The sequence below is a fragment of the Dichomitus squalens genome (genome assembly GCF_000275845.1).
Source record: "Dichomitus squalens LYAD-421 SS1 unplaced genomic scaffold DICSQscaffold_53, whole genome shotgun sequence".
Lineage (NCBI taxonomy): Eukaryota > Fungi > Basidiomycota > Agaricomycetes > Polyporales > Polyporaceae > Dichomitus > Dichomitus squalens.
This window is the reverse complement of record NW_006766935.1, coordinates 172604-193207: the sequence shown is the minus strand read 5'-3', so window position 1 is coordinate 193207 and position 20604 is coordinate 172604. Positions and strand designations below refer to the sequence as shown.

The 20604-nt window shown below is 56.3% G+C and overlaps 6 protein-coding genes across 6 annotated transcripts; 4 read left to right on the top strand and 2 right to left on the bottom strand.

Moving 5' to 3' along the window:
• Window positions 1–1370: 1370 nt before the first annotated feature.
• Window positions 1371–2070, bottom strand: DICSQDRAFT_69220 (peptidyl-tRNA hydrolase II; the record flags this gene model as incomplete). Its single annotated transcript, XM_007369687.1, has 5 exons — window positions 1371–1559; window positions 1640–1651; window positions 1712–1780; window positions 1853–1909; window positions 1990–2070. The coding sequence occupies 5 exons, from the start codon at window positions 2068–2070 to the stop codon at window positions 1371–1373; spliced, it is 408 nt and encodes a 135-aa protein (XP_007369749.1).
• Window positions 2071–3087: 1017 nt separating this feature from the next.
• DICSQDRAFT_173891 (uncharacterized protein) lies at window positions 3088–4181 on the top strand (the record flags this gene model as incomplete). The annotated part of the gene is made up of 2 exons (XM_007369686.1): window positions 3088–3165; window positions 3234–4181. 2 exons carry the CDS (start codon window positions 3088–3090, stop codon window positions 4179–4181), a joined length of 1026 nt encoding a protein of 341 aa, XP_007369748.1.
• A 789-nt stretch (window positions 4182–4970) lies between these two features.
• Window positions 4971–7617, bottom strand: DICSQDRAFT_111632 (heat shock protein 70; the record flags this gene model as incomplete). Its single annotated transcript, XM_007369685.1, has 7 exons — window positions 4971–5434; window positions 5493–6511; window positions 6566–6642; window positions 6698–6773; window positions 7135–7396; window positions 7458–7506; window positions 7561–7617. The coding sequence occupies 7 exons, from the start codon at window positions 7615–7617 to the stop codon at window positions 4971–4973; spliced, it is 2004 nt and encodes a 667-aa protein (XP_007369747.1).
• A 1110-nt stretch (window positions 7618–8727) lies between these two features.
• Window positions 8728–11724, top strand: DICSQDRAFT_111629 (uncharacterized protein; the record flags this gene model as incomplete). Its single annotated transcript, XM_007369684.1, has 12 exons — window positions 8728–8771; window positions 8822–8940; window positions 9870–9981; window positions 10035–10150; window positions 10206–10244; window positions 10296–10388; window positions 10440–10700; window positions 10754–10856; window positions 10904–11077; window positions 11134–11179; window positions 11235–11298; window positions 11360–11724. 12 exons carry the CDS (start codon window positions 8728–8730, stop codon window positions 11551–11553), a joined length of 1365 nt encoding a protein of 454 aa, XP_007369746.1. The 3' UTR covers window positions 11554–11724.
• A 1069-nt stretch (window positions 11725–12793) lies between these two features.
• DICSQDRAFT_140310 (uncharacterized protein) lies at window positions 12794–18050 on the top strand. Its single transcript, XM_007369683.1, has 6 exons — window positions 12794–13074; window positions 13132–13844; window positions 13904–15096; window positions 15152–16505; window positions 16563–16646; window positions 16707–18050. Exons 1-6 carry the CDS (start codon window positions 12831–12833, stop codon window positions 17667–17669), a joined length of 4551 nt encoding a protein of 1516 aa, XP_007369745.1. The 5' UTR covers window positions 12794–12830; the 3' UTR covers window positions 17670–18050.
• Window positions 18051–18701: 651 nt separating this feature from the next.
• DICSQDRAFT_129442 (APH-domain-containing protein) lies at window positions 18702–20227 on the top strand (the record flags this gene model as incomplete). Its single annotated transcript, XM_007369682.1, has 7 exons — window positions 18702–18833; window positions 18866–18901; window positions 18955–18986; window positions 19038–19316; window positions 19387–19738; window positions 19804–20010; window positions 20069–20227. 7 exons carry the CDS (start codon window positions 18702–18704, stop codon window positions 20225–20227), a joined length of 1197 nt encoding a protein of 398 aa, XP_007369744.1.
• Between the last annotated feature and the right edge of the window lie 377 nt (window positions 20228–20604).

Below are 20604 nucleotides of genomic sequence, written 5' to 3'. Positions count from 1 at the left end.
TACGTTCCCACACCCGCATGCTACGTTCCCGTGATCACCATGCCTTTGCCTTTTCCTTCCCGCCCTTTGTTCTCCCTTTGTCATCTTCACTGCCTCGCTCTCGCGCCTTGTCTTTGGTTGCTAAGCAGCCCTTCTAGTATATAAGGACCCCCTTAGGCACTCCCTAGTCCCCATCTCGACCTCTTGGTCATTGGGACTAGGTGAGTGACCATAGCGTTGTATCTCCCTCCGATTGCTAATGTATAACTTGGTCATTGGGACTAGTCTGTCGCTGGTTGCGTGAAGACTAGCTTTCGTCGGTCTTGTGCCTTCGTGCCGACCGCCGCTCTGCCCCGTCGAGTTTTCTGATACGTTTATCCCTCTTACCCTCTCTTCTCCCCTTTCGGCTCCTCGCCGCTCGCCTACGGGGTCGTCGCCGAACGTCGACCCGAGTCCACGCGCCTAGTCGCCGCGACAAGCAATGTCTTCTAATCGTCGGGCGGACAATCGCGAGCTGCGCCTCGACAGCCCTGCACGCCGTCAAATAGGCAATTGACTTGCCCTTTTTGGTTCGAGGATGTCTACATGCGTACATGTACGGCCAGCCAGTGACGTATTGCTCGAAACATCGAAGACTGAAAATTTCCATAAGGCAGTCCGGCGCCTATTGCCTCGAGTAGACATACATATATATACCGTTCATATACCAGCGAGGCTCACAGGACTTGGTTTTCCACCTCTTTAGAATTTGCGATCTCGCGATTGCCCGGTAGGCAGTAAGCCGTCCGTCATTGTATACGTTCAACCATGGTGATCTATCCCCGGGTCCAATCATGAAGATATCGTGAATGGTCTTCCAGAGGAACTGCGAGGTGATCCCGGTTACATGTTCATATCCCATCGATTCCCATATCATTTCGTTTGATACTTCAAGTTCAGAGGCAAAGGCGCCATGGATACCTTCTCTTACTAGCATCAGGTTCGTCTCCGTCCGCTGCCTTCGTTTGAGGCCGACTAGCCTCCTTTCTTGATCTGATGGTAAGCTAGTCCTTATGTCATGATGCTGAGCTTTGATCCAGATACCTTCCATTCCAAGGGCTCCCCTAGGTCCACTTCATGTTGACTTCTTCGCGCCCATCAGTGCTATCCCCGCTGGCTGTTTTGCTCGCGCATGGCCAGAGTGCCTGTCTTCCTATTTCACTAGCTTCAAACTCGTCCTCGCTTTCCGACTCCGCACCACCACCGTGAGGCAAGCTCTTGACAGGTCTGCGTTGATTTCTTTCAGGCGCCCCTCTGCTTCGACTGTCACGCAAATCTTTGTCAGATAGTTGACTCCTGAGCTGCGATTGTTGTACTTACGATGTATCAATACACCTCCTTCCTATCGGCCTTCAACCTTTCCACAGTCGCGCCCCGGACTTGTCAAGGGCCTTCTTGATTTTGGACTCGCGCCGGTTGGGCGCCAGCGCGAGGCACGTCGGGACGTTCTCAGGCTGCTCGATCCAGAGATGGTGCTGAATCGGCGGGTCGGCGGCGGCGAGGAGGCTAGCAAGACGTTCGATGCTCGCCTGATCGGCAGTCTGAATGCGATGTGGATTGAGGTGGGTTCAGAGCGAAGTGAGTCGACATATGAATGGGCGGAACGTGCAACAGTACATACCTGCATGACAACCTACGATGGCCAGCGCCAGATGGTCAATCAAGTAGCTGGGGGTGTGCCTCAGCAACGTACCTTCCGCATATTCTTCAGATCGTCAAGGTACGCCTGTGTCTCCGTACGCTCCCGGGTCTCATGCAGGACCTGGTGGGATGGTCATGAGCAAGAAGCTGCAGCTGCAGCTGACGTGGGTCTTGAGCGCGAACTTGAACATACCGCAGAGGTGGCGTGTGCGACCTGAGCCATGAGCGGCCCTACGCCCCAGCCTTCCGCCTATCCTCGATTGGAACACGAAAAGCATGGTCATATTCAGTGCAAAGCGCAAGGCCTCCTTTGTGCAGGAAGATACGGACCTCAAGGAGGTCCCGGCGGACGACGATCTGCATGATGAGCGGCTGCTGGGATGGGGCCTCCCGCGGCACTGATGTCTCCATGGAGTCCGTCATGGCGTGTATGGATGTTGCAGTATTATACGTAGGCCATAAAATACGCAGGCTGCTGGCAGTCCAACGCGGGCTGTTGTGGGTCACAAATCTACGTGCTGTTCCCGAGGTGGCGCGAGCCCGTGCGATGTCCAGGTTTTGTGGACAGGAGCCCACGCTTACTGCGATACGTCTGAAGTATATCTTGTGTTGTTCTTTGTAATCTGCTACCAAGGAGAGGGTTGCTTGAAAGTCAGCGTTGCTGAGGCGTTCCACTGGTACTATGTAGTCGTCCCCGGTAAGATCGAGCCGAGATCCGTTGCAACGGTGAGCGCTTGCATGGTAGCACTTACTTCCGAACCACCAACTCGAGAACAATTGCGCTATACCATCTCACCGCACCCTCCAATGGCGCTTGCGTAGATATTGAACAAAGTCAGGCAAGACATTTCCTCGCGGGCGTTGGACTCAAGTACGTCCTGGATCAAGCTCTAGCCGACTCCAAGTCGCGTAGAAGAATGCCTCACCGAATCGCCACCCTTTTTGTTCCATCAAACGAATTAAGATGCTGCTGACTGGTGTGCCTCTGTAGCCTGTTGTCTCAAAGGTACTTGCCCCGACGCCCCACGCAACCACCAACACGGGCTTCCGGGTAAGGCACCTCGACGCCGCTTCGCAAGATTGTCTCAGCCATCCGGGGTCTCCCCGTCCCACCTACCGCTGTGTCTTTCCTGGACACTTTTACTTGACGACTACAGGGGCTAGCATGGAAAAACATGGCGCTTGATGGCCAACGCTTTACCAACGCCGCCTCCCAGGTGCGGACTCGCGCCACAATGTGCTGCAATAAAAAGGAGGTTCCTCTTAGCTCTGTCTGCCAGGGTGCCGAATCGCCTGTGTCTTGGGCTCCCTGTTCTTCTCCGCCATCATCCCTTTCTTTCCTCCATCTGCCGGTCAACGGCCATTCAGTTGGCGGGCCGTCAGTCGATCGCTCCCACCCTTGAACCCGATACACTCTCCAGTGTAGCTATGTCAAGTTTTGACAACGCGAGTAAGCAACCTTCAAGGACGCAAGGGCGCTTTCCCAGGGCTTCCTCCGATACGGTCGTAAGTGTAGGTGTTGCGATGGCCCACTTAATGAACGTTGACTGTTTCGCTAATTGCTATATATTCAGGACCCATACTACGGTCACGAAGAGACCGCGAAACTGTGTGCTAGATTCGTCACGCATTTGTTTGCGTGTCCGGATCTGCCTCCATTATCCACCGCCGTGCCTCCCGCACCCTCCCCTCCCCTGGCGAACTTTATCGCGTACGCCCTCCATCGTACACGATTACACTCGTCGGTCACCTTTGCCGCGCTCTATCTGCTACAACGCCTAAAAGCCCGGTTCCCTGCCGCGCGGGGTTCCTCAGGCCATCGTCTATTTATATCGGCGTTCATGATCGCGTCGAAGGTGATCTACGGCGACACTTACTCCAACAAGTCCTGGTCGATCGTCGGCCAGGGTATGTTCGCCCTAAGGGAAATCAACCAAATGGAGCGGGAAATGTGCTCGTATTTGGAGTGGCAGCTCAACATCGAGCCCAACGCGCTGAAGGAGTTCGAGGCGAAGGTACGACGTGACTTCAAGGGCCTCGGGCCCTTCCCGACGTATGTCCTTCCTTCCCCCGCTCCCTCACCCATGCCCTCGACGACGCCATACAACGCTCAAACGGGTCCTGCACCCACTCCATCTTTCGCTGCACACTCGCAGCAGCCGCCATCGACTTCGCCGCAGGAGCCGCTGCCCCCGCCTGTGCCTGTGCGTGCGGGTGCCCTATCACTTTCCGCGTCGTCCTCGCCCGATATTCCCGAGTTGTCTATGTCTACGTCTACGTCGCCCGCGTCAAGTGCGTCGCCGTCGACACCGCTCGGGTATGAGGAGAACCTAGTACGGGTTGTATCGAGCGGGACAATCGGGACACCCATCAACATCGACTCGCAGTCGCCCACGGCTGCGTCGCACATAGCCGGGATATCGAGTACTACGGCGACGTACGCCTCCCGCAACGTCCCTTCGGTCCCCCAGAAGGCCAAGCGTGGGGAGATCTTCGCCCATGCAGCCCCCTGTGTATGGTAGGGGCCGTCTGCCCTCCGCCTCCATTTCTGCTCTGCTCAGGATCGGTCCCCACTTTCGAAGGACAATTGTTTGCATAGCTTCGGCATTTCTCATCCGAATTCCCGAATTTTGTCATCATGCGCCGGCCGCGGAACGGTATCTGCGTCCTCTCCCTGTAGTTGGAGCACCAGACTGGAGCCGTCAGTACCAGTACTTACAACTTGTTCTGATCACAACGGTACATTCTGCACCCACAGTCCGTTTACTGCCTTGTTTCTAGCTGTAACCGCTTTTGCAAACAGAGACTCGCGAAGCTTCACACACTCGGCGACTCATGCATGTCAATGCTGTGAATACATTGCTGCGAAAGACAGCCACGTACAACTAAGCTACCAAAGCAATCCAAAAGATGTTGCAAGGAAAAATGCTGCTGAGCTGGGAGATGGTCGATATGCTAAAGCATAGCGCGTGAACACCCCACAGTACTGAGTTTGTACAGTACAGCGGGGGACTAAGTGCGTAAGGGCATGGATCATAACGTACTGACAATAAAACGAGGATACTTTTGCTATGAGGGGTGTCGTAAGTATCTAAACTATGGATGCTGCTGAGGGTGGTTGCGACGACGAGAAGCGGAGGACGACTAGAGCAGTGAGCGCATCACAGCTGCGCAGACAAAGCGACAGTCATCTATCAACAGCAAGCACTGGACGATAGACGATCGAGGTCGATGAGGGTAGGGGAGAAGGCGCGGCGAGATGGGAGACGAGTGGGGAGCGAGAGGAGGCGAGGCAAGAAAAGAGTGGGAACTTAATCCTTCTTCTCCTCCTTGTTCTCCGACGCGGGCTGCTCGGACGACGCAGCACCCTCCGCGTTGCGCTTCTCGTACACCTTCTGGAAGAGACCGAGCGACGCCTGCTGGGTCTCATTGACCTTCTCGCGGATCTTGTCGGCGTCGACGGAGGCGTCACCCGCCTGGCCCTTGACGGCAAGCTCGCGCAGCTCCGCGATGAGCTTGATGACTTTCTCCTTCTCCGTCGCGTCGATTTGGTCCTTGAACTCGTTGATCGCCTTCTCGGTGTCGGCGCAGACCGAGTCCGCCTTGTTCGCCTCCTCTATGAGCTGCTTGCGCGCCTTGTCGGTCTCAGCGTACTCCTCAGCTTCGGAGACCATGCGCTCGATATCCTTGTCCGAGAGACCGGACGACGACGCGATGGTCATCGACTGATCCTTGCCAGTAGCCTTGTCCTTGGCGGTCACGTGGACGATACCATCTGCAGAGCCATGACGTCAGCAACGAACGAATCGCTATGAACACCTCGCAGTACATACCAGCATCGATGTCGAAGGTGATGTCGATCTGAGGGATGCCCTTCGGTGCCGGGGGAATACCGACGAGGTTGAAGTTGCCAAGGAGCTTGTTGTCGCGGACAAGCTCACGCTCACCCTGGTAGATCTTGACCTCGATCGCGGTCTGGCCGTCCGCCGCCGTCGAGAACGTCTGTGTCTTCTTGGTGGGGATGGTCGTGTTGCGCGTGATGAGCTTCGTCATGATACCACCAAGGGTTTCGATACCAAGCGAGAGAGGAGTGACGTCGAGGAGTAGGATATCTGTAACGTTACCAGCTAGAACACCACCCTGGATGGCAGCGCCGATCGCGACGGCCTCGTCCGGATTGACACCCTTGCTGGGCTCACGACCGAAGATGGACTTGACCGTCTCCACAACGCGGGGCATACGGGACATACCACCAACGAGGATGACCTCGTTGACCTCCGACGCCTTGACGCCAGCATCCGCAAGAGCCTTTTTGCACGGGTCGACGGTACGCTGGATGAGGGGCGACGTCAAGCTCTCGAACTGCGAGCGTATGATCTTCATGTTGATGTGTTTAGGACCAGACGCGTCAGCAGTGATGAAGGGCAAGTTGATCTCCGTCTGGGTAGTAGACGAAAGCTCAATCTTGGCCTTCTCCGCAGCCTCGCGGATACGCTGGATGGCGACGGGGTCTTCGCTGAGGCTAAGACCGGACTCCTTCTTAAACTCCTTGAGGATGTGCTCCACGAGGTAGATGTCGAAATCCTCGCCTCCAAGGTGAGTGTCTCCGTTCGTAGACTTAACCTCGAACACGCCCTTCTGCATCTCGAGAATGGAGATATCGAAGGTTCCACCGCCAAGATCGTACACGGCGATGATGGAGTTGTCCGCACGGTCAAGACCATACGCGAGGGCGGCCGCAGTGGGCTCATTGATGACACGGAGGACATCGAGACCAGCAACGGTTCCCGCGTCTTTCGTTGCTTGCCGTTGAGCGTCGTTGAAGTAGGCCGGGACGGTGACAACGGCATGGCTGCATATAGGCATCAATAACGTAACATAACATAGTAAACCGTAGACCACTTACTTGACCTTCTTGCCAAGGTACTGCTCCGCGGTATCACGCATCTTCGTCAAAACCATCGCCGACAGCTCCTCAGCGGACTGACATGGATCTATCAGGATTTGCATGATCTATTCGGTAGACGGACGCACTCACAAATTGTTGCTTTTTGTCGCCATTCGTCACCTCCACCGCTGGCCTGCCGTCGGGCTTCGGGACAATCTTGAAAGGCCTGCAAAGATCGAGGCGGTTAGCACAACCATGTTGCTTTGCCCGCAGTAATCAAACGGCAAGTAGCGGAGTACGTGAGACGACTACCAATACCCAACTCAATCCCAGTCCGCTTCTCTCAGTCATACTTCCCTCCAAGGACCACCTCGTCTGGCCAAATGCGCCAACGACAGACAACTTTCCCAGGGCAGTGACCCATATACACCGACGATCGTAATCCCTTGACACGGCCAAACGGCATATGACCAGAGCGATACGTCGATACGCTCATCACGAGAAAATTGACAAGCAAGTCGGAGCGGAAGAGCATGCGGCATACACCAGGGCAGTCTAAGAGCACAGAAAAGTATGAGGAGACTCACCAATGCGCGGCGTCCTGCTTCACCTCGGCATCGTTGAACTGACGGCCGATGAGACGCTTGAAGGCGAACACGGTGTTCGCGGAGTTGACAACTGCCTGCCGCTTCGCAGGAAGGCCGACGAGACGCTCTCCATGCTTCGTGAACGCAACTACCGAGGGTGTTGTCCGCGCGCCCTCGGAGTTCTCAATCACCTTCGCAGTCTTGCCCTCCATGACGGCGACGCAAGAATTTGTTGTTCCAAGATCAATACCAACGACGGGGCCTACGAGTATGCGTCAGGACTCTACGCCAAGGTAAAAGTCGCGTGCCAGCGAACAGCTTACCATTGACCTTGGAGTTCATGTTCCTGGCGATCATCGACCGCGGGAGGCCCTATTCACACGTCAGCTCTCTCACAACTGGTCACTTTTGTAGGAATGCGCTCACCGCATAGTTGCCGGAGCGGGAGGCAGCGAGACGAACGGAACGAGCAGCAGCAAACATGGTGGATGTGGAAAGGAAGGGGATGCTGCCAGCGTATCCTTACCTGAATTTTTGTAATGCGTAAGCTTACATCAGCAAGCTCGGTTACGCCCGGCTTCCTGGAATCTTCCGGAATTGGGCTATTAAGCGCTTCACGCCCGACTTTATCCATCCGAGGCAGACTTCTGGCACACTGGAAAGAGTAAGCCTCTTGAGAACGCTGCAGCTACACCTCGTGCACTCCGACGAATGTGTGTCAACCGAAACCTCCTCCAGACTCGATGTCTCTTCAAGTGGGTGCTTGAATGGCAACCGCCGTATTTGCCATATTTGCCGCACCGGGGGCATCGACCTATGGCACATCGTGTCCCATCGCAACCCCATCGCAATCAGAGCCACTGTAGGATTATGACCTAGTTGCGCATCCCATCGTAATCCCCTTTGGGAGGTCTCATAAAACCGCGTTATATGCTGATTTGATTCAATGTGCAGTGTGCGGCTGGCGTGGGATAAATGTGGGACACGGCGCGGCATGTCTGTCTCAACGTGGCTCGGACCACGATACCTCTACAATGGGACACGTCGTCCTATAGTCCAATGCCCCCGGTGCCGGCAAAATAACCCAAAACATTTCTGCCATGTACACCATCAATCATCCAGCTTCACTGGCACCTTCATTCCCTGGCACTACAACGTCCACCGTCTTGCAATGACCGAAAACATTGCTAACGTTTCTCTGATATATCACCGGACATCGAGCGGTGTGTAATCGGCAACCAGAGTAACCTTGCAAAGTCCCGACGCGGTGGCGGCCGAGGCCGTGACAGTGCTTTGTTGCTTTCCTAATGTCTGGTATACAGTGCACCCAGCTTCAACCATTGATTCCCTTTGTGTAGGCCGCATATCCGACTCGAGACAATTACTCAAAGTCGTGCGAACTTCACAGCGCTCACGGCAACAAGTCCTCCGAAGTTCGCGTTCACACCGCGATGGCTAATCATAGTTCTCTTCCCAGCCAAAGGGTGCTACGTATTGAACTCAACCACCATCTGTGTGCACACCACCTCGCATCTTGGCTGCTTGCAACTACATCCTAGCACATCGAGCCTCGACCAACAGCCTATCGAGCAAATGGCACACTTTCCAGGCTCCCCTGACAAGACGAGAGATGCCATGTGATTGCCCTTTATCATATCCCCTCCCCATCGCTGACGATCTCTCATAGCTTGCCCAAACTTGCACTCAAACCTTGGGTGCAACCGAGTCCGCCATCCCTGATCCTACGGAACGCGCGGGTTATCGATCCTGCTCGGTCAACGCTGTTGCAAGGTCCACAGCAGTGTTGTTACGGGTCAAGTCAAGGTCATGACCTTTTCGTCAAGTCATGACGCGATCGGTCAAGTCAAGCGGTCATGACCGATGGTCATGAGTCAACACGTGATGTGTTCGCCACACTCGGGGCTTGCCGCGCGGATCCGTTCAGCACGCTATACCGGCGCGTTGTTAGTCTAAGCTTGCAACTAAATGTTGTACTGCATTCTATCCTCGTATGATTTGAATTTTTGATTGTCTATGCTTCACAACCAAAGGGCTGATGGGAAGGATGTATTGGAATCTCTGTGCTGTCGCCCATGACCACTGGCACTCATCGGAGAGAGACGCGGCCGCACACCCCAGCTTGCAGCCCCTGGCCCTCCTTCAGCCATTTGAATTTCTTTTCTAGAGGCCCCTCACTCGCCTCCTTCCCTTTAATTATACCTCTAATGTCTCTGCTCCTGTGACGGAAAATAATGCAGCTGCATTTTGGAATGCATGTAAGAGGACTCTTGAGCACAAGGTTCTACACTATGATGAGGAGACCGTGCTCGGAACACAGTATGCTATGTAACGGGCACGCAGAGAGTTCTCACACACTGAAGGACCTCTTGACGACATTTGCTTATGGACTCTCCGAATGCCTTGTATTCCGAACACAGTCTGCTTACCCCTGCAACACTTGTATGCCTCAAGTTACTCTTCGTTGTACTACATAGAGTCACTCTAATTGATTCATATAACGTTCATAAACTATGCCCAGTGCAATAGCAATTCAATCTATATCTTCGATAGACTCGCTACTACATGCCCATTATATGGTAGACTCGCCTTGCCGCCGCGTTCTGCGATCACGTGCTGACCTTTGACCGTTCGGTCATGACCGATGACCCGGGCCGTCAACGGTCATGACTCGGGGTCATGACGGGGTCATAACAACACTGGTCCACAGGACGTAGTCATAGAGAACGGGCTCTTCCTCTCTGTGACCCCGATTGGTGTGCAGCCCGGAATTACCCCGAAGGATCCGCCAGTTGTTTCGGTTGACCTGGCCGGAAAGTTCCTCTGCCCGTGCGTCGAGTGACGACGTGGACCGCTGCCGAGCTCGTTGACACATGTCGCAGGGGACTCATCGACTGCCACGTCCATGTGACGGCAGTGCCGGGCGTGAAGTCGATGGCGGAGCTCGTCCAGACGCCAGAGCAGCTGGTACACTTGAGGTCGACCTACGTCTTGCGTGGTCAGTATTCCCTTTCCGTCTGAACAAAGAATCTGAGTTGAGGTGCGCTCGGAAGAGATGCTTTTGCGCGGCTTTACAACCGTTCGCGATACGGGTACGTAGCACCGACCGTCTGTTGCTTCATAGACTCATCGGGAGGACGCAGGCGGCGCTAGCAGGGCTTTGGCTGAGGCCATTGCTGAAGGTCTCGTCCTAGGGCCCCGCCTCGTCCAATGTGGCAAGGCACTCTCTCAGACCGGTCAGTCCAACGTACCACCGCTGTCATAGCGTATGCTCACATTCCATGCAGGTGGTCACGCAGACTTTGGACCTTGCGGCAGTAGCTCAGGCTGCTGTGCGGGGCACTCACAATCCCTGGGCCGCACTGCCGACGGTGTGCCGCAAGTGCTGAAGGCGACGCGGGAAGAGCTGAAGGGTGGCGCGGACTTTATCAAGATCATGTGCGGCGGCGGCGTCGCGTCGCCCACGGACGCGATAGAGTCCGTCCAGTTCACTGCGGAGGAGATCCAGGCGATCACGAGGACGTGCAAGCAGATGGGTAACAAGCACAGTACGCGATGGCGTGATTATTGGGAGCAGCACGGCTAACGCGCAGATGTGTAGCGACGGCGCATGCGTATACGGACGCATCTGTACGTCATGCGATTGACAATGGGGTTCAGGGCATCGAGCATGGGAATCTCATCAGCCGCGAGACAGCTCAACTGTGAGTAGGCCGAAGAGTCGTAATCTCATATTAACCGGACCGCACAGGATGGCGGAGAAGGGCATATTCCTGACACCTACCCTCTCGTGTTACGGGATCATGGTCCGTCCTCCTTTTGAGGACTTCCTATCGCCAGACGGCAAGTTGAAGAACGCACAAGTCATGTCGCGAGGCCTGGATGCACTCAAGATCGCAGATGAGGTTGGGGTCACTATTTGCTAGTAAGCGCTGGGTTTCTCCTCTGGATGCTGCGCCTGTAGTAATGATTCGTGCCTAGTGGATCCGACTTGCTCACATCGATGCATGCTTTGCAAACTGAAGAGGTCAGTGCTGCCCACGAGCTTCAACTCCATGCACAGCCTGCTGAGATAACTCTAGTTTACCGTCCGCAGCTCGGTCCTTCCTGCGGCGAAGGTCCTTCAGCACGCCACCACCAACGCAGGTTGGTGCCCTAGCCCAATGTTTGTGGATTGTCACAGCCCATGACATTGCATCCGTTTCAGCGACCATGTTGGGAGATCCCAAGCTAGGGCGAATCACTGCAGGGAACTACGCCGACCTGCTGGTGTTGGATGCAAACCCATTGGAAGACGTGAGGGTTCTGGATCGCCCAGAGAACCATCTCTTCGCGGTGGTTCAGGGGGGACATGTGGTGAGCAGTCGTGTGGACGGCTTGCCAGCCGAGTCAATGGTATAAGTTGTGGGCGCGTTTTCTGAGTCCGCTCATCATCATCGCGCTGTATACAAACAGCTATGTTCGATAGGTGAAACGTTGACGAGAAGGGGAAGCGCGAAGTAGACTTGTCATGTAAATATGGCCGTTCTAGACAAAAATCATCTAAAATGGGCGGGAAACTGCTTCCTGCCTCCCTTTCTCGCCGACCGGTCATCGGTTCCGTGTTGCGCATTTTCATCATGCACCCCGGGCGTGTCCTACAGACAGTTGAAGGATGTGGTCCCGGGTAAAGGTTGTTGGTGCTCGTTTGTATTCAGCCCTAGATGACCGTCGTTGGACAGACTTTCCCAAGCCGCAGAGATAGACACTCTGTCGACTTTGGGTTGCACCCTCAGTGATCATAATCCTTGCGTAGGCGGTCTGAAACCGAGTTCCTCAACACCGTGCCGTTTATATCTCGACCACCAATGGCCCTCGTACACTAGTAGCGCGCTTAGCGAAGAGCCCGCTGCACCACAACTCACAGATCCGGTGGGTCTCTTGCGGTTTCGTACGGGTTGCGACTCGAAGGACTCTGCTGCAAGCGAGGACTAGACGCGGTAGCTATGCCGTCTAAAGGAGGTAATACTTCGAGCACAATTCGGCGCTTTCAAGTACTTACCGCTTCTGCGCTACGTCCAAATGATGCGTGGTGTTCTATTATTAGTAACAGCTTGCTCGGATCCCTATGTTCGAACGATGTGTAGTACAAAACATAAAAGCAGCCCTCGGTTCATAATGTCCTCGGTAATCGATCCGAACGATATTGTCAAGCCTTAGCCATCCCAGAGACCATCGCCTCATCCCCCAACTCCCGGTCGGAGTACGCCCCACTAGGTTCACAAATGTCCGTCCTGTGCTTCTACACTCCCAATCCGTAGCGTTTGTCATGTTATTGGTATCGTTTGTTAGGTTTTGTGATGCTCCAGTGTTGTATGAGATATTCGGGGTGATGTCACTGCGGGGTGCCAGATCTTCCGGGGTCCTAGCTGCAGGCCCTGATTTTTTGTTCCGAGGTCCTCGTTGCAGCTTGTCTCCGTCTTCCACCTGGACAGACATACTACGGATTGCTGACCGTCCAGCATCCGGATTTCAGAGTCTTTAGATCCTACTCGCGACCTTTCGTTCGCCTGCAGGCAGGTCAGCTTTCACGACCGACCTTCACGCGACGCACGCCAAATTATTATCAATCAAACCCATCGCTGCATTTCGTGAGTCTTTATCCCTGCTTTTCAGTATCCAACTCATCCCCGCCCAGAATGAGCAAATCCTCAACGGCCACTGCACCAAAGACGTCCCAGCTACCGTCAAAGTCGGCTTGGGCAAAGGGCCCGCCAGCGAATACCTCGACAGCGCCGTCGCCTAGATCGCAATCCCCCGCTCCTTCTGTTACCTCTCCTTCAGCACCCCCCACGCACTCTAGACGACCGAGCACGCTAGGACAGGGCGTAGCGTTCAAAGATGGAGTAGGAGCAGCACGTACGCCTTCGAATGCGTCAAAATCAGGTGCGTCGTCGGTCCCTCGTGCACAGCCTGGGAGGCCAGGTTCTCACCCGTTTCCAGGCTCATCGGTGACCTTCGGGTCCATCGACGACGCCAATGCACCGATCTCGTCTTCGCCCGCGGCCGCACCGACGATAAAGTCAGAGGGGATCAAGACTTTCGGGTCGGTACCAGCGAACACGAACGGGAAAATCCACACGCGGACAATCTCGTTCTCGACAGGGACGCCTTCGTCAGGTGCTGCAGCAACGGCATCGACTTCATCAGCGTCAACGACCGCGCCTTCGACGTCGTCATCAGCCGCACCGTCGACATCCGGTTCTACGTCTACCCCCAAAGCCGCCAAGTTCGACGTGAAAAGTCTGTTCCAAAATAAGACATCGGATGCCGCATCGTCCTCCTCTGCCGCATCCGCCTCCCCCTCGCACCGCACGACGCCGCTTCCCCAGTCCTCGCTGAGCCCGCAAGGACAACCACCGCATCAATCACCGCCTTCGCAGATGGGCGCTCCTTATAGCAACTTCCGGCCGCAGCAGAACGGCGTGCCCATCGCGAGTCCGGGGGTACCAAGGTCGCCCAGCTTCCCTCGCCAGATGCCCAACGGCAACGTCAACGGGCGGCCACCCGCACCTCCAGGCGGACCTCCATCAGGCACGATGCCTACAGCCATGCCGAGCCCTCGGATGGGGCCACCTCACGGTGGTCAACCGCAACCTGTTCCCCACGCTCAACCGGGCGCACCCGTGCCCGTACCGCAATGGGGTTACTACGTAAGTTGTTCCGCAAAATCACATACGGCCTATTACGACGTTGACGAACGCACGTGTAGTACTACCCCGGGATGCCGATGGACCCGAATTACAACCCGTACCCGCCGCCGCAGTGGATGCCGCAACACATGCCGCAACCACATCCACCGCAGGGACCACCGGGGGCTCCTATACCTGGTCTACCGATGTCACCGAGGGGACAACAGCCGCCACTCCACGCGCCAGGCACTCCCGCTCTGCCCCCGAACGCCCACCCTTCCCATTCTACCCCCTCTCCACACACACACACTGCTAGTCTCAGCAGTATTTCTTCGTCGACCCCTTCGACCCCCGCATCGAGCAATGCTCCCGGTGGTGGCATCTCCCGTCTGAACTCGAATGCGAATGCCTTCACGCCGAAACGTGTGGTGATCAAATCCGAGTCCGGGCAGGAGGTCGACCTGGAGCGTTTCAAGAAGCAGGCACCGGGGGCCATCTTATCGCCCATCGTCCCAAGTTCGCCTGCGCGCAGGCCCGTCCAAATCCGGATGGAGACCGAGGAGGCGAAGCAGAAGCGGCTAGCTGAGGAGGCAGCGGAGAAGGAGAAGAAGGAGGCTGAGGTGAGGGCAAAGAAGGAGGCCGAGGAGAAGGCGAAGCGCGAGGCTGAGGAGAAGGCTAAGCGTGAGGAGGAGGAGCGAGTACGGAGAGAAGAGGAGGAGAAGGAGCGGATACGGAAGGAGGAAGAGGATAAGGTACGATTACGCGAGGAGGAAGAGAGGGAACGCAAGCGCAAGGAGGAGGAGGCTGCTGAGCGTCTTCGCAAAGCTGCCGAGGAGAAGGCGAAGAGGGAGGAGGAGGAGCGTGCAGCCCGCGAAGCAGAGGAGAAGGCGAAGGCCAAGTCCAAGGCTGAGGCTGAGGCTGCTGTGGCCGCGGCTGCTGCCGAGGCGACGAAGACTGAACCTGAAGAGGGTGAAGTTCAGGAGTCTGAACAAGCTGCGGAGGCCACGGACGAAGCAACCAAGGAGGAAGCCAAAGATCAAGTGTCTGACAAGGCGCCCCTTCGCATCGATACCACGCTCACATCCTCAGACGGCAAGCGTCGCCCTGGTCGGCTCGACCTGTCGGGCGCCAAGGGCCAGGGCATCCCCGCCGCTTTGCCGTCTGCTTTGGCCACTGCGCGCATCATCGAAGACATCGGGAGCATCCAATACCCTGAGGGTGTCAAGAGCCCGAAGCCTGAGCTCAACGTCAACGCGAAGCAGGGCAAGTTCCGGTACGTTTGTTGTCTTTCATGCGTTAAACGGCGATGCTCACATTCACCATTCAAGGTATGATCGCGATTTCTTGCTGCAGTTCATGGCTGTCTGCAAGGAAAAGCCTGATTCTCTCCCTCCTCTTGACGCAATTGGTCTCGAGCCGGTCGATCAGAGTTTCGCTCTGACCCGCGGTGGCTCTCACGGCCGTCGCTCCTCTTCCACCGCGATGCCTCCACCCTCCCGACAAGCTTCCGTCGGACTCGGTATATCTGGTTTCAACAAGCCCTCCGTTAACCCCTTCACCATGGGCCAATTCTCTACGCCTACGCAGAAGCTGTCAAGCGAAGAGCGCTTCGCTGCGTCCAATCGCTCAACGTCCATGTCGGGCACTCAGGCCGGAATGCCTTTCGGACGTCCCCCTCCGATGGTCCGCTCGTCGAGTCAGGGCGGTCCCGGACACTCGAGCAGCGGTCGTACTCGGAGTCAACGCGGCGGCAAGCGCGACAAGGAGCGGCCTGGTCCGCCGTCGTCAGGCCAAGGCAACGCCTTCGGGCCGTCGTCTTCGCTTGCTGGTCAGCAGAACCTGGAACCCGTTGCGCCCCTCGAGCTTTCTGCGAACCGCTGGACGCCGGCCAGTCTCACGAAGAAGGGTCAGCCCGTTGAGGCGGAGACGCCCGAAGTCGTCGACCGTAAGGTCCGTGCGCTGCTCAACAAGCTCACCATGGAGCGGTTCGACTCGATCTCCGACCAGATCATCGCCTGGGCGAACAGGTCGGAGAAGGAGAAGGACGGCCGCACGCTGATCCAGGTCATTCGACTGGTGTTCGAGAAGGCGACGGATGAGGCGACGTGGTCCGAGATGTACGCTCGTCTTTGTAGGAAGATGATGGAGCAGATCAGCCCGAACGTCCGTGACGATGGCATCAAGAACGCCGAGGGCAAGCCCATCGCCGGCGGCCAGCTCTTCCGCAAATATCTGCTCAACCGCTGTCAAGAGGATTTCGAGCGCGGTTGGGTCGCGAAGGAGGCTACTGCGGCCGCGGCCGCGACGAAGGCATCCGAGGACCAGGCTGCAAAGGCTGCCGCCGAGGGCAACGAGAATGGGGAGAGCGCCTTATACTCGGAAGAGTATTACGCTGCGCAGAAGGCAAAGCGTCAGGGACTCGGTCTCATCAAGTTTATCGGCGAGCTGTTCAAGCTGCAGATGCTCACGGAGCGTATCATGCACGAGTGTGTCAAGAAGCTGCTCGGCAACGTCGAGAACCCCGAGGAGGAGGAAATCGAGAGCTTGTGCAAGCTCTTGACGACCGTCGGCCAGATCCTGGATACCCCCAAGGCCCGCGCGCACATGGACGTATACTTCTCGCGGATGAAGGAGCTAACGAAGAGTCCGAACGTCAATTCGCGCATGCAGTTCATGCTGCAGGTACGCATATTCTCATAAGGTGTCCGCAATACGCAGACTAATGCCGACTTCATGTAGGACATTATCGAGTTGCGCGAGCGCAAGTGGATTCCGAGGAACCAGATGGCCGCGCCGACCACGCTGGCTGCTGTTCACGAACAGGTACGTCGCTCTCAATCAAGCCCCAGAGAAGGTTCAACGGCTTACGCTGTACGGGTATAGGCTGCGAAAGAGAAGCTCGCTCAGCAGAACGAGGCCATGAACCGCACACTCAGCATGTCCCGCGGAGGGTCAAGACGTGGCGGCGACAGGGGAGAGCACGCTCAGATCGGTCCCGACGGTTGGGCTGTCGCTGGTGGTCCTGCTGCTCGTCCTCCACCAAAGGCTGGCGACCTGTCAAAGTTCGGCAAGATCGACAAGTCGGCGCCTATGACCTTTGGCCCCAGCTCTGTCTTCCAAAAGGGTGACAAGTCGAAGAGCCGCGAGTCGACCATCCGTCAAGGTTCGACGAATATGTTCTCGATGCTCAGCGGTAACCCCGAAATCGCTGCGGAGGTCACGTCTGCAAAGTCGAGTCGACCGCCCAGCCGCAAGAGCTCTATCGACCTTGGCTCTGGCGGTGCCCCAGAAGGTGCCGCTCCTCAGCGGAGGAAGCTCCAGCTTCTGCCTCGTTCAGTGCCACTCGAGAACAAGTCGGAATCGACTCCTGCTGCGTCGACCGCCAACTCCGAGGACGAGGGCGAAGAAGAGCCCTCTGGCGCGCCGTCAATGTCCGAGTCCGAGGCCAAGACGCGTATCGAGGAGGACTCGAAGGAATTCTTCTCTATCCGCGATCTGGAAGAAGCGGAAGTGTATTTCACGAAGCTTCCGTCGGAACACCGGCATCTACTTGTCGACAAGCTCGTCACCAAGGCGATCGAGTCGAAGGAAGCGGACGCTCAGCTCGTGGCGGGTCTCTTCGATCGCGCACACTCTCGGAATCTGTGCTCGCCCGCATCGTTTGAGGAAGGGTTCTTGCCAACGGCGGAGATCCTCGATGACATCGTCATCGACGCCCCCAAAGCGTTGGACCTTTTTGCGATCATGGTCAAGGGCACCCACCTGCACGAGGACGAGGAGCGCCGGACGCGACTTGCAGACAAGTCTATGGACAAAGACAAGCTGCTCGAGCTCCTGACATCATAGGCCATCGGTACATAGACTTTCGTATTATATTCCCTCACGTTACTTCCCATCACCTTCCCTCGCGTCTCCTGCATCGTCACCATCCATCCATTCTTGTATCCGTGCTGTTCGCGATTCCCCCTCCCCTAACACCTGCTGTACATCCATCCCACATCCCTCCGTGCTCCCATGCCCCATCCGACACGCTCGTGCGTGAACCCTCGCTCACCGTCGACTGTCTTCTTTGGCTGCTCATCCTGCGATGCGATTCCCTCCTGTTGTCTCTCTGCAATCTCGGTGTCTCATATTCCACGCATGTCGCGCTGGTGTTTGCATTAGTGTGTACTTATTACCTCGCACAGTATTGCACGATAATATCCCTTGGCTGGTCTCGAACTTTGCTTGTGTGAATTGAGTCATCTGCACTTCCGCTACAACCTTAGAGGATGCATACCACATCGCCAGCGATCACAGAGGCCCCTGATAGTCGACGGCCTTGACGGCTTCGAATCAGGACAAGTGGTACCAATTGTATGTGAAGCGCACTCGGTGAAATGACCTTGCATCTTACGGACAAGCTGGACGCGCCGCCGCGGTGTCTATGAATATGCATTTCATTCACTATTCCCTGGTGATTGACTTCCTTCGCGCACAAAAGACGGCATATATTATGGTTAATAATGCTCACGTTTCTACTGTATCACGAAACATTACTGGACCCCATGCTGCAGACCAATGACCCGGGACCACGGGCTTCGTCGAGACTACATTTCGATGGCATCCTTTGCGGTGACTCCAAACTAACCGATAGCTGCGCATGCTCGAGAATGTGGAATAGAATGCTGAGAGCATCGAGCAGAGAGCATTGATGGCGGTGACAAGCAACCTGAATTCGAAGTGATTCAGGCATGTGAGAGCGGGTGGTCTCCTGACGCCGCCTCCCATGATCACCGACGCCGGCTACAACACTTCCAGTTACCGGAGGCACGGAATGTTCCCCCTCGGGCCACCCACCACATACCACAGACCTCCTTGACCCTCAGACCAGCGAGCATGTCGTCCACAAAGAAGATTGGAGGAGAATACGGCGACGTGCGCGCCAACATTGACGGGGATAAGCTCAATGCATACCTGAAGGCGCACGTCGCCGCTATCACGGTGCCCGTGGACATCAAGCAGTTCAAGGTGCGTTTCTTCCCCGCTTCACGCTCTTTAAGGAGGCTTATATGGGGGTGTATGCGCAGTTCGGGCAGGTGAGCGAGGCTCCTTTGATGTTATGGACGCGTCTTGAAGATGGGGACTACAGTCTAATCCCACATACTTCCTCACGGATGCGAGGTCCGTCGTCCTTTAGTCCTCCTACATTGAGCGCGCTGACGGCTGGTATAGCAAGAAACGGTTTGTGCTCCGCAAGAAGCCCGCAGGGCAGCTGCTCTCCAAGACCGCGCACCAGGTCGAGCGCGAGTACACCATGCTCCGCGCGCTGCACAAGCACAACACGAACCCATCTACGCCCGTGGATAAGAGGGTGCCCATACCGGAGCCCATCGTTCTTTGCGAAGACGTGAACGTTATCGGCACGCCGTTCTATATTATGGAGTTCCTGGACGGACGGATATTCACGGACCCGCGCATGCCGGAGGTCTCTCCTGAGACGCGGCGAGAATGGTACGCCCTCCACGCAGTATGGCGCGCATATATGAGCTGTCAGCTCATACTCTACTATTGTGGTCACCAGCTGGCTCTCGGCAGCTCGCGTCCTCGGCCTGCTCGCGCTGCTCGACCCCGCCGCTCTCGGGCTATCCAATTTCGCGTCCAACTCGCCCTACTTCCCGCGGCAGATCAAGTCCCTCACCGCTGTCTCTCAAGCTCAGGCGCAGGCGGTCGATGTCGAGACGGGTAGACCGACTGGTGAGATCCCGCGATTTGCGGAGATGATTGAGTGGTACAAAGCGAACCTCCCCGACGAGCGCAAGACAGGCCTGAGGGTCGTCCACGGGGACTATAAACTCGACAATCTGGTCTTCCACCCGACGGAAAACCGAGTGATTGGCATCCTGGATTGGGAGCTGTGTACATTAGGGAGTCCGGTGCGTCCTGTCTCGCGGTTCGACTGGATACGCGTGAGGGCATGGCTGATGAGGTGCGACGGCAGCTCGCGGATCTGGCGAACTTCACCCAGCCGTGGGCGATCGCACCTGATAGCTTCCCCAGCGGGGGCAGCGTTACGGCGACGTTCAAGAACAACGCCAAGGACGCGCCTATCGAGCTTGAGGAGCTCGAGCGGGAGTATTGCCGTGTTACGAACCAGCCGTACCCGATACCGGAGATGGTGTTTGCGCGCAGTTGGATGCTGTTCCGGGTGAGCATGGCGCTCTCTCTATCTCTAGGGGACTCTGTTGATTGCCTGTGCACCACAGAGCGCGATTATCATGCAGGGTATTGCGGCGCGATATGCGCGGCGACAGGCGAGCTCGGAGAGGGCGTATACGTATGTGCTCGGGTTCCCGTATATGGGGCATCTCGCGTACAAGACGCTGGAGGACGCTGGAGTCACCGGAGCGAAGTCGAAGTTGTAGTCCTCACCTCCGCTTCTGCAGTCTTCACTCTGCGTAGCCGCTTCTATCATAAACTCCCTTTATACAGCATGCATTTCAAATTCCCTGCTCTGAGTGCGACTTGACTCATCGCAGAGACCAATTCCTACAGCCGAGCCTCCGGTTCCCAAAGATGTGAAGACCCAGACTGAGTATGGGTGCCATGCCAAGGTCAAGCGCATCTCTAATCAAGTGCACGGTGATTTCAGGCGATTTTGTTGCGGCGACAGTGAAATATCATACCGTGCGTTGCATGAGACATTGCAGTCGCGTTCATGCGACGAACTGTTTGCCCACGGATTTCTGTTTCGGGCACAGTGCGCTTGCGGGGACTCCGTCCGGCAAGACCGTGGTTGAGT

Coding starts and splice junctions, on each gene's coding strand:
- DICSQDRAFT_140310 (XM_007369683.1), top strand. CDS start 12,831: ATGAGCAAATCCTCAACGGCCACTGCACCAAAGACGTCCCAGCTACCG. Junction 13,845..13,903: donor TACCGCAATGGGGTTACTAC/GTAAGTTGTTCC, acceptor ACGCACGTGTAG/TACTACCCCGGGATGCCGAT. Junction 16,647..16,706: donor TGGCTGCTGTTCACGAACAG/GTACGTCGCTCT, acceptor GTACGGGTATAG/GCTGCGAAAGAGAAGCTCGC.